Here is a 19,168-nt window from a genome sequence, read left to right as displayed (position 1 = left end):
TCGAGAAATGACTGAGGAAATTACCATGGTAGGGGTGTGCTTAAAATGAAGTGTGTAATGCTATGTGTTGTAAAAAAGTACAAATATGGCCTATAAAAGGCACGGGACCCTATATATTTTTTGTCATTTTTTATCAACACTTGGAATGAACTTTGAAATGTTTGCGGTCATTTGTTTAAAATCGATATAGTTAATTAGTGAGAGGTCCAAAGGTTAACATTGAGGTCTATGGGAAATGAATTGGTACTCTTTTCCCATATGCACCACATCGTTGCCATGACTGTCCCCTATCAGCAGCAGGTGCCTTCTGCTCATTTTCAGGTACAGTCTGGCACCACTGTTTGTAAGGTGAGAGGGGGTTGAGTAGCTAACATTAGTCTCCAGATAGGTAAACCAGAATCACATACGCCATTCTCTGAATGTTCCGCATAGGGGCTAGACTCAGTCCCCCCCCCCCCCCCCCCCCCCCCCCCGCCGTCCCCCCCCCCCCCCCCCAATTACTCTTGTTCAAGGGAACACGACATAGGCACGGGTAGAAACGCGCCTAGGTACACGGATTTGCGGTAAAATGGAAATCCTTCTTGCACAAGATTGTTCGTCTAGCTTGCAGTCAACAAAATGAACAGAGATGGATCATCACAACCAATTCTACTTCTCCTTAGATGACACGACTATATTACATCTTGTTACTGGAGATGTACGATAACCACTAACTGGCTTAGATCTTGAGACATTTCGAGAAGCGGATCTTCAATACACACACCAGATGAATTTCCGTCCGGCAGTTTCTCAGAATGTGGGAGAATCGATGCACCAATGGGCGGACAGGGTCCTCAGCTTAGCGATACATGCTTTCACATCTGTGCCTGCACTTATTCATGCTTATTGTTAGGCTATGTTTTGCAGTCGAGATTTGTACGCCCTGGATGGTAGACCTAAGACTGTGAAGGAAGCTGTGGACAGGATGCAATACTACCAGCATTCCCGGTAAACCCATTTTAAAAGCCCATGAAGGAAATAATTTCATTTTAAATTTTAAAATCAGACCTTGAAAATCATGTGAAATTTTAGAAATTGACATTACTCCAAAAATGTCTTTATAAACTCTCAAATTCGATATCAAGAATTTTTGATTTCCTATATCAAGTGCAAAAAGGTCATTATTTATTTCTATTAATTGTATTAAACTTTTTTTTAATATGTAGATCTATTGTTAGAAGACCTGATTATGTATCTATTTTATGCAATGATTGATTTCTGTTACTTATATTGTGTTGACATCAACAGACAAATTCAGTTTAATTGAATAAATTTTAAGTGCAAACAAGCATTGCGACCCCAGTTTTTCGTTTCAATTTCCTAATTCTCCTTCAGAGTAGATATTAAAGATACACTTCCCAAAAAATTTACTCCAAATGTCAGGTAGAACCTCTTTAATTTGCGTACATCATGTATTCGTGCGCGCTATATATATATATATATATATATATATATATATATATATATATATATATATTCTTTAAACGTATTGAGGGGACTCATTTAAATCCCATTGTTATAAAAATGTCAACATACGTGTATGATATGTCTTCAAAACTCAATGAAGCTGTTCAAAAAAGTAAATGAAATTTTTGACGATCTTTGTGCGCGGGATTTATTTGCTGTCAGTGTAAGAATAAACAGAAAGTTTGTGAGCCGCTGAAAATCCGGAATTTGACAGCAAGGAGCATCTCGCTTCGCGAACCTGGCTCAAAAATAGTGCCTACGAGGTAAAGATACTATTAGATTTTTCCAACATCGGTCCCGAGATTCCCAAATTGATACGGTGATTATTAATTCTTTGATTATGTGCTGAACCTAATATCGTGTTATAATTCTCATTTGTAGGCATGGAAAGGGAAGTGTGCTATTTATTTACACTCCACCTAACAGGGAAGTTTAGGTTTAAATACGGAAACCTATCCAAGCAAGATTTATTATCGGATGTAGTCATTATTTATAAACTCTGAAAATTTTCATTCTCGGGGATGATTTTGTGTGATCTGCAGGGGTTTTGATCGTGACATGACCAACGATTATTCTTTTGAAATGGATCAGGAACAAGACGACTCGTGTCCAATATGTGCTTATAAGTTTTCCACACCAGACAGAGTTCCGAAAATCTTGCGTTGCTATCACACGATCTGTTGTCCGTGTATCGACAACATTATCGCCTCCACTCCATCAAATCCAGATTCCTCCGTAAAGTGCCCAATCTGTAGGCAGGACTTCGTCATTCCGAGGAATGGTGTCAATGGATTTTTCACCAATTATTTCAAATCCGCCCCACATCAAGAAGAGACCTGTGACGTATGTGGTGCCCTTGATATCCGAAAGCTAAAACTCTGTAGTGAGTGCAACAGCACCCTCTGTAGTGCGTGTCATAACAGCCACCATCACCAAGACAAGAAAAAACACTGTGATATTGACGAGGACAGTGACGAAGAAACTAATGGGCGTGACTTGCGTCTACTTGGTAACACTTTCCGCAGTTCCGTGAAGTCCGCTTTCTTTGGCTCTCTCAGCACGTCATTCAAATGTAATAATTTTGAACGTATTAGAAAGATAATTCCTGATGATAAAAACGAGTGTTGGGTTCTCACGAACAGACCTTTCGTGACAAAGTTTTCGCGTAGTGGCAAGGAGATGTACAGAAAATATGTCGAAAATGTTCTTCAAGACATTGCTCAGTTTAGTGATGGAACACTAGTATTAGCCTTCTCCAGCGGCGAAATTCTGTTGTTGAATGGAGAAGAACTGAGGCAGGCGATAAACACCGAGAGTGTTCCAACGTCATTATACACGTACGAAGACGGTCGGTTACTGATTGCTATCCAGCCTCATTCTGGGAACACCCATATGAATAACAGTGGTCTAATTATGACTGATCAAATGATGAAAAAGATCCAGCCACTTGATGTCAATGTTGATTTGCGAGAAGTCCCGTCCATCACCGTGAACGAGAAAACGGGGCAGATTGCTCTCTGTGAAACGTCTAAAAAGTGTGTTTTTTTCGTAGAAACCAGTAAAACGTTCAAGTACCCGAGAATCAAGAAGTACACTGGTCAAGGAGGGCTGAAAAGACTCGAGCAAACGGAGGACCGCATCAATATCACCTCCAGTAATCATTTCCACCCGCGGTCCATTGCAAGGGACCAAAACGACAACATCTTTGTTCTGGACGCGGGCACTAACCTTATCCACGTACTGGATGAAGAGGCCTCGCTACAATCCATTGTTTTAGCAAATCTCTCTGGAAGCATAAGCTGTTTTAACGTAGATACACACGAGAATTTGTGGATTGGCGACGTTTCCGGACAGATTAGAGTGTTCAGACTAGAGTTTCACAACTTCCTTGGACCAGAGGAGAATTCACATGGAGCTATCGAAGGCTTCTCATCACATCTGTCGGACAGTACCACAAGAGTGTCATTAGAAGACCTCCGCAGATTGGGGTTAATGAGAGTAACACGATCGAGTGTCGGGGAACTAGAGCTGCCAGGTTTGGATCTTGGGGGTGGACTTGAAGGCCTGCTGCGATCACAGTCGGGATCGAATCGTGAGGATGTGTCTCGAATTCGTGATAATTTCATCAGGAACGTATTCTAATATCAGCAACGTAGAACTCCCCCTGCATATAAGATACTCAGTGGCGTAGCTAGGTTTTAAATATTTGTAAACAGGGAGTCTGGGGACATTTTTCGTATGTAATCAAAACTTAACGAAAATATTTTTAAGCGCGTGCTTACAGTGCTACAACGTAGCCACGCTACTGACTACTGGTCTAATATCAAGAACAATTATTTTCATTTCTGTGTGAATTCAGTTATTCACTTAATCATTAAAATGCTTTCTTTGTTCTTTTATCGGGTGACGAAGGTACCAAAGTAGCAAGCATTGCAGAAAAATTCGAACCGCGTTTACAACTACAAGCAGGTTATGCGAATCTTTTTTGCAAAGATTGCTTCCTCCATCACCCGACAAAACAACAAAGAAAGACATTTTATTGTTTATATTTATGTTTTTATGTATATTTCATTAATGTAAACTAGATTTAAGTACTATGATATCATATCGTTGACCTATTCGTTACCTTATACGTAACAGCCAATGCACCCTTTGACGTTGACGACGCTCCACATTTGGTAATAATCACGCGAACAACTGGGCTCCGTTCAAGTTCGTAGCGGCTACGTAGGGCTCGGTAGCGCTACAATCTTGAACGATGTGCTAGGCTAGCCATACGTAGGGATAACAAGCGTTAATTCATACAGTGCGTTCAATATACCTAGATATCTAGCCTAGCAGCTACGATCTTGAACGTAGCCCTTGATCGAATTAGTTTGCAACAAACATGCATGCATTCATTTTCATAGATGAGAGCAATGTCGATTTCAAAAGATATTCAGTGAACTTTTGATATGCATAATACAATTACCAGCTGCTTCAAACGACCAATGACATTTTGTATCATTTATACGGAGTGTATTGGACCAGAACTGAACAGGCAAAAGAATTCAAAACATTAGATTAAAATTTCTTTTTGCAAAAATATTTTCAATCCACCACGTAAAGGACCTCACTGGATAACGTTAACGTACGTCCAACGGATAACAAAATTGTCAATCCGTTCGTCTCCGTTCTTTTAATTTGCGTTTCTTGTCCATTTCTCTTTCAGTCAACGCGTCCATTGTCCGGCGAAGTTTAGTCTATCTGAACCGCGCTCGAAAGTGACTGCGGAGTCCGCTTAGTGTGCGTTTTAATCGGAACTCATGCGTTTCTTTTCCTGTACTTGTCCAGTTTACATCCGTTAATGTCCGGTGGACATGTGTCACAGCCGGACTACTACTGGACATGCAGCAGGTCAACCGAAGTAGTAATACACACCAACCGCATGTTTACGGACATGAAACTGGCGAATAACGGTTGTCAAACAGGGGTCCATGGAACTGGTACAAGTTCGTTCGTCTAACGTTGAAAGAATGTTATATCAGTTTCTCAAGCGTCCGGCCCACGTTCGTTTAACTCGGATCATTGTGCGTTAATCAGACGGTAATCTTTCCAGATTCAGACAGGATTTCTACAGGTCTGTGAATTTCTTCCCCAGCATTGTCAATGACGGGGAAGGAGATGGGGGTCCTGTGGCCTTTCCTCGTACTCTACCTTTCCCCTTCCCAACATTTATAGACCTTCCTTTTGGAGGCATCATGGATTGATTGATTGTATCTTATTCAACGTCCCTCACGAGAATTTTTCACTCATATGCAGACATCATTAATACCTGTGAAGAACTTCAAATCTAGGCTTATGGCGCTTACAGCCATTGAGCATTGAGGGTTCTTTAGCGTGCCACACCTGCTTTGACACGAGACATCTATTCTAAGGTCATCTCCGAGGACCCGTGACATTCACACCTGATGCCAAGCGTTTGTTGATGGAACTGTCACTACCTGTTTTAACGACTTGGACCTGTTGCGACCGAGATTTGAACCCCGACCTTCCGCATGCGGGGCGAACGCTCTACCTCTAGACCACCGCCGCGGTCGTGGGAATATGTGAGCGAGGGTGATGATACCTGTTTTGTCTGTCGCATGACCGGTACAAGTCCGTTCGTCTAACGCGGAAAGAACGTTGTATCAGTTTCTTATGCATCCCACGTTCGTTTAAGGAGGAATGCATCTGACAAGGCATGATTAAAGAAATTTGACTTAGATGAAAAGTGGAGGATATATACAATATTTCTAAGTTGAAATTTTTCAAATTTACTTTATTTTGTCAAAAAATACAGTTTTAGTAGAAAGTATTCTGATATTTTTTTTTTTTAAAAACCCTGCTGCATAATTTGAACCTGCGACCTACATTTCTAGTTCTGTAGCTGGTATGCTAATCTACTAAGCTACTCGGCCAGGTATTTAAATCGAAAAGGAAAAGTCAAATGTTGCTTTTTTTCATCCATGTTTTAAAAGGAAGTCAGCCATTATGACGATGTGGAGTACATCCTTAACCCGGTACTTATCCGCTATTCAGACAATAATATCCGTTCTCCCTGTTCTGTCACCAGCGGGGTACACATCGAAAAAAGGGAGAAAATCGGGTCCTCGATAATTTATTTTATGTAAAATATCTATAGACAGCACATGAAAAAGAAGAAAATACCTAATCTTTATGCTACCATATGATGGCCTATTTCTGCCACCCCATATCAGATAATCATGTCCACAAGTTAGTTGATTATATTAACTCCTCAGGTGATTTTGTCCACTTGTCTAATAATAATAAGGTTTTTTTTAAAAGTAACTGTTAAAATGCGTTCACGCCCAAAATGTGCCATCCACTTGAAAACAATGATCTGGCAAGCCGACATGAAGATCTGACAAGTCTACAAAATATTCGAACAAGTCGACTTATCAAATGATTATGTTGACTCGTCAGATAAACATGTCGATTTGTTAAGATGGGAAGTAGATCTCAGTAAATGACATTAGCATATTCGAATTAAAAGATAATGAGAAAATATGAACGAGGATTTTTTTGACACAAGTTGACAAGCGCATCTGACAAGTCGTCATAATTAACTGACTAATGGACATAAATATCGGACAAGTCAACATAATTAACTGACTAATGGACATAACTATCGGACAAGTCGACATAATTATCTGACTAATGGACATAAATATCGGACAAGTCAACATAATTAACTGACTAATGGACATAAATATCGAACAAGTCGACATAATTATCCGACAAGTGATGGCAGAATGTGCCACCATAATACAAACAACATAAGCTTGAATGATTAACGAGTCGGTCGCTTGACGAAATTTACAACATATCTAGTCATTATTAAGATACACGCTGTCGTTTGTTGTATCTGTAGAGTCGCTTAAGTCCTTGAGTATTTTCTCTTATGTGTATAGTCATGCTTTGCTGTTTGTTAGATGTGTATCATAATTCACTATAAAACACTTATTCCTGTTGCATGATAACATTGTAATTATGATAACTTTGTAATTATGATAACTTTTGTAATTATGATAACTCTTGTAATTATGATAACTTTGTAATTATGATAACTCTTGTAATTATGATAACTTTTGTAATTATGATACTTTGTAATTAGATATAAGCGAGGACCTTTGCGGGCTTAGAGTGTGTGTTGTCCAATACTTATCTGTATTGAATAAAATATTTATAAACTAAACACTAAGTTACTTTTCAAAAAAGGACTTGCAAACAAATTCAAACTAACTTGATGTCGATCTGTCTCCGAATGAAGATTCGCAAATGGAAATGATTATTGCTTTGCAAATCAAGCATATCAAAACAGTACCCGGTAATAACACAGAGGTAACAGTACCCGGTAATAACACGGAGATAACAGTACCCGGTAATAACACAGAGGTAATAACACAGAGGTAATAACACGGAGGTAACAGTACCCGGTAATAACACGGAGGTAACAGTACCCGGTAATTATACAGAGGTAACAGTACCCGGTAATAACACGGAGGTAACAGTACCCGGTAATAACACAGAGGTAACAGTACCCGGTAATAACACGGAGATAACAGTACCCGGTAATAACACAGAGGTAACAGTACCCGGTAATAACACAGAGGTAACAGTACCCGGTAATAACACGGAGATAACAGTACCCGGTAATAACACAGAGGTAATAACACAGAGGTAATAACACGGAGGTAACAGTACCCGGTAATAACACGGAGGTAATAACACAGAGGTAACAGTACCCGGTAATAACACAGAGGTAATAACACAGAGGTAACAGTACCCGGTAATAACACAGAGGTAATAACACGGAAGTAATAACACAGAGGTAATAACACGGAGGTAATAACACGGAGGTAACAGTACCCGGTAATAACACGGAGGTAATAACACGGAAGTAATAACACGGAAGTAATAACACGGAGGTAATAACACGGAGATAATAACACGGAGATAATACCACGGAGGTAATAACACGAAGGTAACAGTACCCGGTAATAACACGGAGATATGGTGTATGTGGGTTGGTTGTTTGTTTTACGTCCTGTCGAGAAATGTTGTCGGGAAGTTTTTACTCATATTGAGACGTCACCAGCTTGTCTCTATGGAGCGCCACATTAACATAAACTCAATTATTGCTCTCTTTAATTGAATGAATGCGCGCATTAAATCAATTATTGCTCTCATCAATTGAATTAATGCGCGAATGAGAGCAATAATTGATTTAATGCACGCATTAATTCAATTATTGCTCTCTTCAATTGATGAGCGCATCAATTGAATTAATGAAAGCAATAATAGATTTGATGCACGCATTAATTCAATTATTTCTCTCTTCAATTCAATTGATGAGAGCATTCATTTCGTAGAAATATTGCTCGCAGTATTTGATTTAGAGCTCGGTATAAATAATTTGATGATCTCTTTAATTCAATTGAAGATATCTTTAATTATTTACAATGCTTTTGTATAAGGAATTAATTCGCGCATCAATTCTTTTAAAGAGAGCAACAATTCAATTAAAGAGATCATTAATTCAATTGTGGATATGTTGAATTGAAGATATCTTTAATTATTTAGTTGCTCTCTCTAAAAGAATTATTGCTCTCTTCAAATGAATTAAAGATATCATTAATTCAATTGAAGAGAGCAATAATTGAATTAATGAGCGCATTAAATCCATTATTGCTCTCATCAAATGAATCAATGCGCGCATCAATTCAATTATTGCTCTCATCATTTGAATTAATGCGCACATTATATCAATTATTGCTCTCTTCAATTGAATTGTAGCGCGCATCAATTATATTGTTGATATCATTAATTCATTTGAAGAGATCATTAATTCAATTAAAGCGCGCATCAATTCAGCAGAAGAATTAATGCTATCATCAATTCATTTAATGCGCGCAATAATTCAGAATTGAAGATATCATTAATTATTTGAAGAGATCTTTGTTGCGCGCATCAAATGAATTGATGATATCTTCAAATAATTGAAGATATCTTCAATCATTTGAGTTTATGTTAATTTGGCGCTCCATATGTCTCTCCATAGATAAACCAAGAAAAAGAACTCAAATTTTTTCTGAAAAAAGGAAGAAAGAATGGCCGGGAGAGATATGTTGAATGCTAATAATAGTAGTCATTAAAAATCATCATACAAGGAACTCACATGCTAATCATTAAAGGGACATGGACACGCTTTGAGCTGAACATTTTCAAATCTTATTTTTCCATTTTAATGTTCAGAGTGCCTAACTAAGGTATTTCTAATGGTAAGCAAAAATTTGAATATCAGTAATTGAGGTACATGGGAGATACAGAGCTCACAATCCTTTGTTATGCAAACTTAACAAGGCGCGTGACATGCTTATTAAGGAGGGGTGACTAATGTATGAAACAAAATCCTGTGTACACGGATCAATATGGAGGATTCTCGTTCGGGACGACCCGGGGAAAAAATTAAACATGTTTAATTGTTCCCCCGGGTTTGGCTTGACCAAGCCGGGTGGTCCCGGTCGACGCCGGATTTGTATACGGTGATGACGGATTGTCACGGACCACCACGAATTGACAATCCGGGATGATCCGGTCTCTCATCTGTGAAAGGGGCTTTAGGGCTGTAACAGTGCCAACACCTGTCGCGACACAGGACCTTCGTTTATATCCGAAAGACCCGCGATTCTCACTTCTAAATCACTACCTAGAGTCTATTTTAACGTCTTAGGTTTAACGCGGGGCTCGAACTCATGACCTCCCGGTCACGAAGCGAACGCCCTACCACTGAGCCACAGCGACCGGATCTTCTTAGTCACCTACCGGTTTGTAAAACCAAAGGAACTAGCCTATAGCTTTCTTCTCTCTCTGTCTGTCCCATTTTTCTAATGACACGGGCGTATAAAAAGGTCCGGAAAACCAATGGGACAGACAGAGGGGTGGACAGAGAAGAAGCCTATAGTTCCTTTGGTTTTCCATTATGCTTGCAAGAATTCATTTCAAACTTGCAGTGTAGTTTCATAGTGGCAAACTACAGATCAAGTTCGAATTTCGTAAAGTGGGTCCAGGGCAGAGCCTTGGTGGGGGGCCAGGTGGCGAAGCCCCCGAAAGCTTCGGGATTTAATTTTTTTTATAGGGCTTGAAATATGTCTCCTATTTAGTCATTGGTACTATTTTCTATCATTTCCAATAAGGTGAAATTAATAAAATGACGCAAATTTTAAGGGTTTCTGGAACAAAATTAAGTTCTCCCAATAAAGTAATACAAGAAATCAAAAGATTTTTGTCATATTTATTTCTCCGGTAGTGGAAGAAATTATTGGTTCTTTTATCGTTTAGTACATTTTTCCAAACAAGATACCCCGATTTACTTTAAATTTGAAAATTTGAGGGGGGGGGGGGGGGCAGCCGGCGCCCCCCCCCCCCCCCCCCCCCCCTTGAATCCGCCACTGGTAACGTTTGATGTACAGGTGTTAAAGAAAGTAATTTTCATAGTTTACGTTTTTTATATTCACCGGGATTGGGATCGTGTTCCGATGGAAACGCCGAGAATGTGTTCCGATGGAAAAGCTATAAAAGTAAGACCCCTGAATTTGCAAAGACGGTATGCACGATTATTTCCCCATGTAGTTTTGGCAAAAACAGTGACCAAGATTTGATACTTTTTGAACTACATCGAAACTAGGCAAACTGTCGCACGATAACGGAGTACCGAATTTTCTTGGTTGTTTTTATAATTATAGCTACATTGTATCGGACCCAAATTCAATGTGTAACGTTAACATTTAGAATATATGCTACATGTCTATGAACTGAATTTAAGAATGATAGAGTTCTTACTAAGACTATTTTATCTCTTGATAAAAACTACATGCGTCATCTGCATGAACAATGAAACATAAACTACATGTAATTCGATACTGGTAAACATGGTGACTTGCTAACAATGTTGTAGGTCACAGTTCAAGGTCAAACAACATCAAATGTACATTATCTCGAATATTACATCCCTCAATTAATGGGGGCGACGGTAGGAGACATGTATTGCTTATGCAATACTCTCAGAATGCCTGTTTTAAATTAGATTGTCTTAATATGCTCATCCATTTGCTAGAGAAAAAGTTGTAAAATAAAAGGAACATCTGATCTGTATATATGTTCAAGAGAGGCAAGGAGTCTATGTACTGGTTTGTGTAGTTTCAAACCTTTGTCATAGTCACAAGTCAAACCAGGTGAGCTAAAACACAACTTGTTTTACTTCTGTAGCAAAGCAAGTAATATGGAAAATAGAAACACGAATTGAGAATAGGGGTGAAACACTACAGTACCTTTATGTAGGGGTGAAACAACACAGCACCTTTATGTACGGGTGAAACAATACAGCACCTTTATGTAGGGGTGAAATACAGCACCTTTATGTAGGGGTGAAACAACACAGCACCTTTATGTAGGGGTGAAACAATACACCACCTTCATGTAAGGGTGAAACAATACAGCACCTTTATGTAGGGGTGAAATACAGCACCTTTATGTAGGGGTGAAACAATATAGCACCTTTATGTAGGGGTGAAACAACACAGCACCTTTATGTAGGGATGAAACAATATAGCACCTTTATGTAGGGGTGAAACACAGCATCTTTATGTAGGGATGAAACAACACAGGACCTTTATGTAGGGGTGAAATACAGCACCTTTATGTAGGGGTGAAACAATACAGCACCTTTATGTAGGGGTGAAACACAGCACCTTTATGTAGGGGGTGAAACAACACAGCACCTTTATGTAGGGGTGAAACAATACAGCACCTTTATGTAGGGGTGAACAACACAGCACCTTTATGTAGGGGTGAAACAATATAGCACCTTTATGTAGGGGTGAAACACAGCACCTTTATGTAGGGGTGTGATACAGCACCTTTATGTAGGGGTGAAACAATACAGCACCTTTATGTAGGGATGAAACATCATAGCACCTTTATGTAGGGGTGAAACAACACAGCACCCTTATGTAGGGGTGAAACAACACAGCACCTTTATGTAGGGGTGAAACAATACAGCACCTTTATGTAGCGGTGAAACAATACAGCACCTTTATGTAGGGGTGAAACAATATAGCACCTTTATGTAGGGGTGAAACACAGCATCTTTATGTAGGGATGAAACAACACAGGACCTTTATGTAGGGGTGAAATACAGCACCTTTATGTAGGGGTGAAACAATACAGCACCTTTATGTAGGGGTGAAACACAGCACCTTTATGTAGGGGGTGAAACAACACAGCACCTTTATGTAGGGGTGAAACAATACAGCACCTTTATGTAGGGGTGAACAACACAGCACCTTCATGTAGGGGTGAAACAATATAGCACCTTTATGTAGGGGTGAAACACAGCACCTTTATGTAGGGGTGTGATACAGCACCTTTATGTAGGGGTGAAACAATACAGCACCTTTATGTAGGGATGAAACATCATAGCACCTTTATGTAGGGGTGAAACAACACAGCACCCTTATGTAGGGGTGAAACAACACAGCACCTTTATGTAGGGGTGAAACAATACAGCACCTTTATGTAGGGGTGAAACAACACAGCACCTTTATGTAGGGATGAAACAACATAGCACCTTTATGTAGGGGTGAAACAACACAGCACCCTTATGTAGGGGTGAAACAACACAGCACCTTTATGTAGGGGTGAAACAATACAGCACCTTTATGTAGGGGTGAAATACAGCACCTTTATGTAGGGGGTGAAACAACACCTTTATGTAGGGGTGAAATACAGCACCTTTATGTAGGGGGTGAAACAACACAGCACCTTTATGTAGGGGTGAAACAATACAGCACCTTTATGTAGGGGTGAAACAACACAGCACCTTTATGTAGGGGTGAAACAACACAGCACCTTTATGTAGGGGTGAAACAATACAGCACTTTTATGTAGGAGTGAAACAATACAGCACTTTTATGTAGGGGTGAAACAATACAGCACCTTTATGTAGGGGTGAAACAATATAGCACCTTTATGTAGAGGTGAAATACAGCACCTTTATGTAGGGGTGTGATACAGCACTTTTATGTAGAGGTGAAACAATACAGCACCTTTATGTAGGGGTGAAACAATATAGCACCTTTATGTAGGGGTGAAATACAGCACCTTTATGTAGGGGGTGAAACAATACTGCACCTTTATGTAGGGGTGAAATACTGCACCTTTATGTAGGGGTGTGATACAGCACCTTTATGTAGGGGTGAAACAATACAGCACCTTTATTTAGGGGTGAAACAACACAGCACCTTTATGTAGGGGTGAAATACTGCACCTTTATGTAGGGGTGAAACAATACAGCACCTTTATGTAGGGGTGAAACAATACAGCACCTTTATGTAGGGGCGTGAAACAATACAGCACCTTTATGACTCAACATCAATCACGTACAGCACCTTTATGACTCAACATCAATCACAATACGATAATCTCGATTTGATTACGTTCTATTCGATTCCATATCAGTTACATTCAATATTTCAGTGCTTTGTTTACTGCTATCTAAAATCAAAACAATAAGATAAGTTACACAGAAAGATAGTGCGTGACTAGATTTGTTATTTTAAAGAAACCAAAGTGCTCCCATACAGGGAATATGTTTGTTCAGGGGGCACTTTTCAACAATACCCTGCAATTTACGGACTGTTCTGCATCCATTTTGAAAACACGTTGATTGAACCTGAATTGACCAATAAATGTGCATAATGTTTTTTCAACCAAATCGAATCAAAACTGATCCAAAATAAATTGAACATCAAATCAAAGACAATCATAATTCAATTTCATAACATTGGATTGTTTCACTCTCTACAGTGAATTCATAAAGAAAGTAATCACTCTCTACAGTGAATCCATAAAGAAAGTAATCACTCTCTACAGTGACTTCATAAAGAAAGTAATCACTCTCTACAGTGACTTCATAAAGAAAGTAATCACTCTCTACAGTGAATTCATAAAGAAAGTAATCATTCTCTACAGTGAATTCATAAAGAAAGTAATCACTCTCTACAGTGAATTCATAAAGAAAGTAATCATTCTCTACAGTGAATTCATAAAGAAAGTAATCACTCTCTACAGTGAATTCATAAAGAAAGTAATCATTCTCTACAGTGAATTCATAAAGAAAGTAATCACTCCCTACAGTGAATTCATCATTCTCTACAGTGAATTCATAAAGAAAGTAATCATTCTCTACAGTGAATTCATAAAGAAAGTAATCACTCTCTACAGTGACTTCATAAAGAAAGTAATCACTCTCTACAGTGAATTCATAAAGAAAGTAATCATTCTCTACAGTGAATTCATAAAGAAAGTAATCACTCTCTACAGTGAATTCATAAAGAAAGTCATCATTCTCTACAATAAATTCATAAAGAAAGTAATCACCCTCTACAGTGACTTCATAAAGAAAGTAATCATTCTCTACAGTGACTTCATAAACGAAGTACTGGCAGCTCTTGAGGTTTATTTCATGTTTCACTGTGTACCATAACAGCATGTGAAAACCAACATCATAAGATCATTCATAATTCATTTTTAAAACATCATATTTTATGGATGCCCTCAAATAACATTGGCATACATTTTGTAAACCTATCTAGTAAACATATAATCATGGTCTGCACCTGTATAAACATTAAAATCTTCAATAGCATTGCTGCTATGCACCTGGACTGATTCACCATCACTAGTAGTTAGAGAGGAATTCAGAAATTCAACAGCATCAGCGGATTCCTGCAATTTGTCTGAGTCTTCTGACTGGGGTGTGTGAGATTTAAGATGTCTCTTCAGATCCCTGTTGAAAAGAAAGCCTTTCCCACAGATGTTGCAGTGGTGGGGCCTGGTGTCCTGATGAAGCCTCTGGTGGGCCCTCATGTTGCTCCTGTCAGAGAAACCTTTATTGCAGTAGGTGCATTTAAATGGCTTCTCTCCTAAAATTAAAGGATAAAATGTTTAAACAGACACTCCTATCACAATCATATAACAAAACAGAAAAAACCCAATAAAAAACAACAACAACAACAACCAACCCCCCCCAATAACAACAAACAAAACTAAAAAAACAAAGTCCATGTGTGAAGCACGAGCTATCAATATGATATAAAATACATAAACATTGTATGATATATCTGAATCAATAATAATAGGCCAATGGACCACTAAAATAAGTCCACTATGCTCATCTGAGTCAACTTAACTCCAAAATGAGTAGATCAATATAAAAAAATATTTATCATAGAGCAATTAAAGAGGTTCGCACCTGAGATTTGGAGTAATGTCAATTTTCTTGGAAGTGTATTTTTGATTTCTACATTGAAGGATGATTAAGAAATTAAAAGAAAAACTGGGGTTGCAAAGCTTGTTATTGAGCTACAGTGTTCTAAACATGACCTTTTTGCACTTAAAATTTATTCAATTGAACTTGATTTTTCTGTTGGTGTCAACACAACGTAAGCAACACAAATCAATCATTATATAAAATAGATACATAATCATGTCTTCTAACACTACAGATTTTAAAAAAAATGAACACTAGTAATGGAAAAAAAATATGACCTTTTTGCACTTGATATACAAAAAACTTCATGTTATCAAAATTGAGAGTTTATAAGGACATATTAGGAGTAATGTCAATTTCTAAAATTTTACATAATTTTCAAGGTCTGGTCTTACACTTTAAAATGGAACTTTAAAAAGTGGGGGTTGGATCTCAAAATTTTGAATTATTGGCGAAAATACTGAATTTTTATACAAAATTTCGAGTAAATTAATTAAAACTTTTCAAACAATCGGTGTTCTGTTTGGAAAAATATATCAACCAAGTTAATAAATTACAACATTTGAACTACTTCCAAGTCTCAGCTACCTGTATCATGAATTATAATTTAACTGAAATACACGAATAGGAGTATAACTAGAGCAAAGCTCGTTGCAAAGCAACGAGAGGTCTTCCGTCGGAGCTGTGTGACATAAAAACCTTGAACTTGACCATATGTCCTTGGGTCAGGTACTAATGCAGCCTCAGTTCTGAATCAATGTTTAATCAAAGTCATTGTTTTTAAACAATAAAACAACAAATCATTTGAAATGAGACTGGTCGGTCATGGGTTTCTGAATATTCTATATGCATGTTTAGATTTGGTTTAATCATGATTATAAACTATTGATTTCAAAACATGTTCAGAAATAATTCGTTATGTTTGTAAAATGTATCCATTTTCTTTTTCATAACGAAGAATTTGAGTAAAGCTTGTGTGTTCAGTTAAAGTAGTGTGAAATCACAGATCACTAGTCAAGCAGCTATGAATCTCCGATATTAAACACACATTCAATTAGACATGATTGAGAAACGAACTGTATATCAAATTGCAGATTTTAAAATTGATGCCTGACTCAATGCTCTAGAGTTTTGAATTTAAAACAAATCAAACGTAAGACCAGGGACGTATAAACAAGTATATACATCCCCGGAAAGACTGAATTATTCGAAAAATACAATATGATCAAAAACATAACATTCTGTGTTATATTTAGGATGACAATGTTTACTTTGTGTACATGCCCTGGTTCACACGCGATGGTTCCTCGAGGTGGTTACGTAATTGTAAACAAAAACAAACCCCGCGGTGTATGTAAGATGCTATAGTTAATGACGGAGTTATTCTATGCTTGAAGGTTTGTTTCTTCAATTAAATATATCGTTGTTTTAATAACAAACGTAGAAGAGATAACCTTTTCCTCTTTTTTTCTTTGGAACGATTGTTTATATTAAAGCTACTAAATAAAAAAAAAAGAAAGTTGTCGATAGATGATTTTTAAAGGAACCATAGATCACGTTAAAACCTTATTTTAAAAGAATATTAGCATTTCATGAAGTCAGATTTATCAATTAAAGCAAGTTTATTTAAGTTATATGCATATTTTCTCCTTTCACCTACCTAATGATACGGTTACCTGTTTGCGGGTCAAGCTTTTTACTCATATATAACACAATACTAGAGCAAAATATTATGTTTATGAGATCAATAAGATGTTAAAGAACAACTTTTGCAGTGAAAGCCATATCGAAATATTTACCGTTTTTGAGTTATAAAGCGAAAACTTTGAAGATCCCCAGATCCCTAATTTAAGGGGCCAGCCCCTTTTTAGGGATATCAAAAGAAAGCTCTTAACATTTTGCACAACTTTTGTTCTACACGTCTTAACAAAATATTTTTAGTTTAAAACATACAAAGGAAAATATGTGTAATTTTTTGTTCCTTTAGGCGTCCTAATTTTTTAACCCTGTCAACCACCATTTCGAACGCTGTAATCAAAAAACAAAAAACGATGTGCACAACTACAATGCTCCTACTTTTCATTTTCAATGCATTTTCTGCTCAAGCTTATACAGTCTTGGAGCCTTTGTCTGGAAACCAAAGCCCCATAAATTTCATTCAAAGGGGAATAACTCATGAACAGAAGGGAATTTCTGAAATGCAGTGCATGATTTTAAAATTGTTCTGTAAAGTTTATAAACCCTGAAAATTTGAGCAAAATCCATGCAGAAATGAGCGAGATATGAAGCTTCAAAGTTAGCGTCTAGGAAACCAGCACAATCAGTAGGTCTTCCGTTGTTACAGAAGACCTTAAAAATAGATGATACATTGGAAGGAACAGAAATTGTATTATCATGCAGATTTAGAACTTTTTGATAAATGAATCCTTCCGCCACAAATTATAGTCCCTGCAAAACCCTTTCAAAATTTGAATTGATACAAAAAATTTCAACTGGATAGGGTTCAGCAATAGATGTGTGATATGTTTGCACCAATGGGATAAGTATTGAACCAGTAAATACTTAGTTGTAGCATCCTGCGCAGTTGTTCTCAAAAGCCCAGGAGCTAACTTCCTTAAATGCTTCTTATATTTATTTTAAAACCTGCAGTCTTTGTGTGCCCAAATTTTTTAAAGTCTAGTTATATCCTCTGTGTGGTTTTATTCTAAACAGAACAAGACTAGTTAATCATCTTAAACCTCCTTATACTATAGTACATAAAAAAGGAAATCAGAGCTGAGCATCTGCAGCTGTACACTAATCCTCACTTGAAGTGCTATAGACGGCCCATTTCAAGAGACAATTCACCCCAGCATGGTTCAAACTTGCATAAAAAATGCATCAATAAAAGCACACAGGATTGATATATATATTGTTTGACATCTCTCTTGAGCATGTTTCACTCATATGGAGATGTCACCATTGCAACATTTAGGCCAATGCTTGGTGCTTACGGCCTTTGAGCAGTGAGGAATCTTTATCATGCCACACCTGCTGTGACACAGGGCCTCGGTTTTTGCAGTCTCATCCGAAGATTTTAGTCGCCTCTTACGATAAGCAAGGGGTATTGAGGATCTATTCTAACCCGGATCCCCACAGCAGTAAGCACACAGGGATACAATACTACTGTCTTGTTGTCACACAGAAGATTTTTAAGTGGTTTTTCTTACATAACCCTGTGAAAGTTTCAGTCCCCCTTCTTGGACTCAGTCTGACCCCAATAAGTTATCATTTGAACAAACTTGAATCTTCACTGATGTAATGATTTTTGTCATTCTAGATTTAGTGGTTCAAGAGAAGATTTTTAACTAAACCCAGCTCAGTTTCATTTCCTCCTAATATTAAATCTCCATTTGAAAAAAGAGACATGGCCCTATATTTGAATGCAGTATTAAGTCTTCCCCGGAAGACATGTGTCGCCTGCTAGTTCATTCTATATGTAATATATCACGTATAATGTTGAAAAAGTAAATTATTGAAATGGTTTTTGTCACTAAACAGGAAGTTGATAAGCGACAGATTCGAAAATGTCTTACACAATACAGTTGGCCACACTGATGCTCTGTGCCAAATATCAGGGAGTTGCCCCATGTGGTTCTTGAGAAAACTGTGACAGAAATTTTTTTGCTGTAAAAAATTCTAAGTCCCGGCAAACAGGAAGTTGATAAGCGACAGATTCGAAAATGTCTTACACAATACAGTTGGCCACAGTGAGGCTCTGTGCCAAATATCAGGAAGTTGCTCCATGTG

At 37.8% G+C, this 19,168-nt stretch overlaps 2 protein-coding genes across 4 annotated transcripts in view; one reads left to right on the top strand and one right to left on the bottom strand.

Annotated features, from left to right (window-relative positions):
* The first annotated feature begins 797 nt into the window (after window positions 1–797).
* LOC125680940 (uncharacterized) lies at window positions 798–7,243 on the top strand. Of its 2 annotated transcripts, none has more exons than XM_048920774.2 (2): window positions 798–987; window positions 1,888–7,243. In XM_048920774.2, the coding sequence occupies exon 2, from the start codon at window positions 2,065–2,067 to the stop codon at window positions 3,646–3,648; it is 1,584 nt and encodes a 527-aa protein (XP_048776731.2). In that variant the 5' UTR covers window positions 798–987; window positions 1,888–2,064; the 3' UTR covers window positions 3,649–7,243. The 2 variants fall into 2 exon arrangements, with proteins under 2 accessions (XP_048776731.2, XP_048776730.2); XM_048920773.2 differs by lacking the exon at window positions 798–987 and adding an exon at window positions 1,683–1,769.
* A 7,306-nt stretch (window positions 7,244–14,549) lies between these two features.
* The window catches only part of LOC125678222 (zinc finger protein 234-like), a 21,726-nt gene continuing 17,107 nt past the window's right edge, over window positions 14,550–19,168 (bottom strand). For both annotated transcript variants that reach the window (XM_048916493.2, XM_048916494.2), the window contains one exon: window positions 14,550–15,032. In XM_048916493.2, the coding sequence (XP_048772450.2) occupies window positions 14,695–15,032 (338 nt within the window). In that variant the 3' untranslated portion in view covers window positions 14,550–14,694. The remainder of the gene's footprint in view (window positions 15,033–19,168) is intronic.

This window comes from Ostrea edulis, chromosome 2 (assembly GCF_947568905.1).
Source record: "Ostrea edulis chromosome 2, xbOstEdul1.1, whole genome shotgun sequence".
Classification (NCBI taxonomy): domain Eukaryota; kingdom Metazoa; phylum Mollusca; class Bivalvia; order Ostreida; family Ostreidae; genus Ostrea; species Ostrea edulis.
The sequence above is the reverse complement of the archived record's forward strand: the minus strand, read 5'-3'. Positions and strand labels throughout refer to the sequence as shown.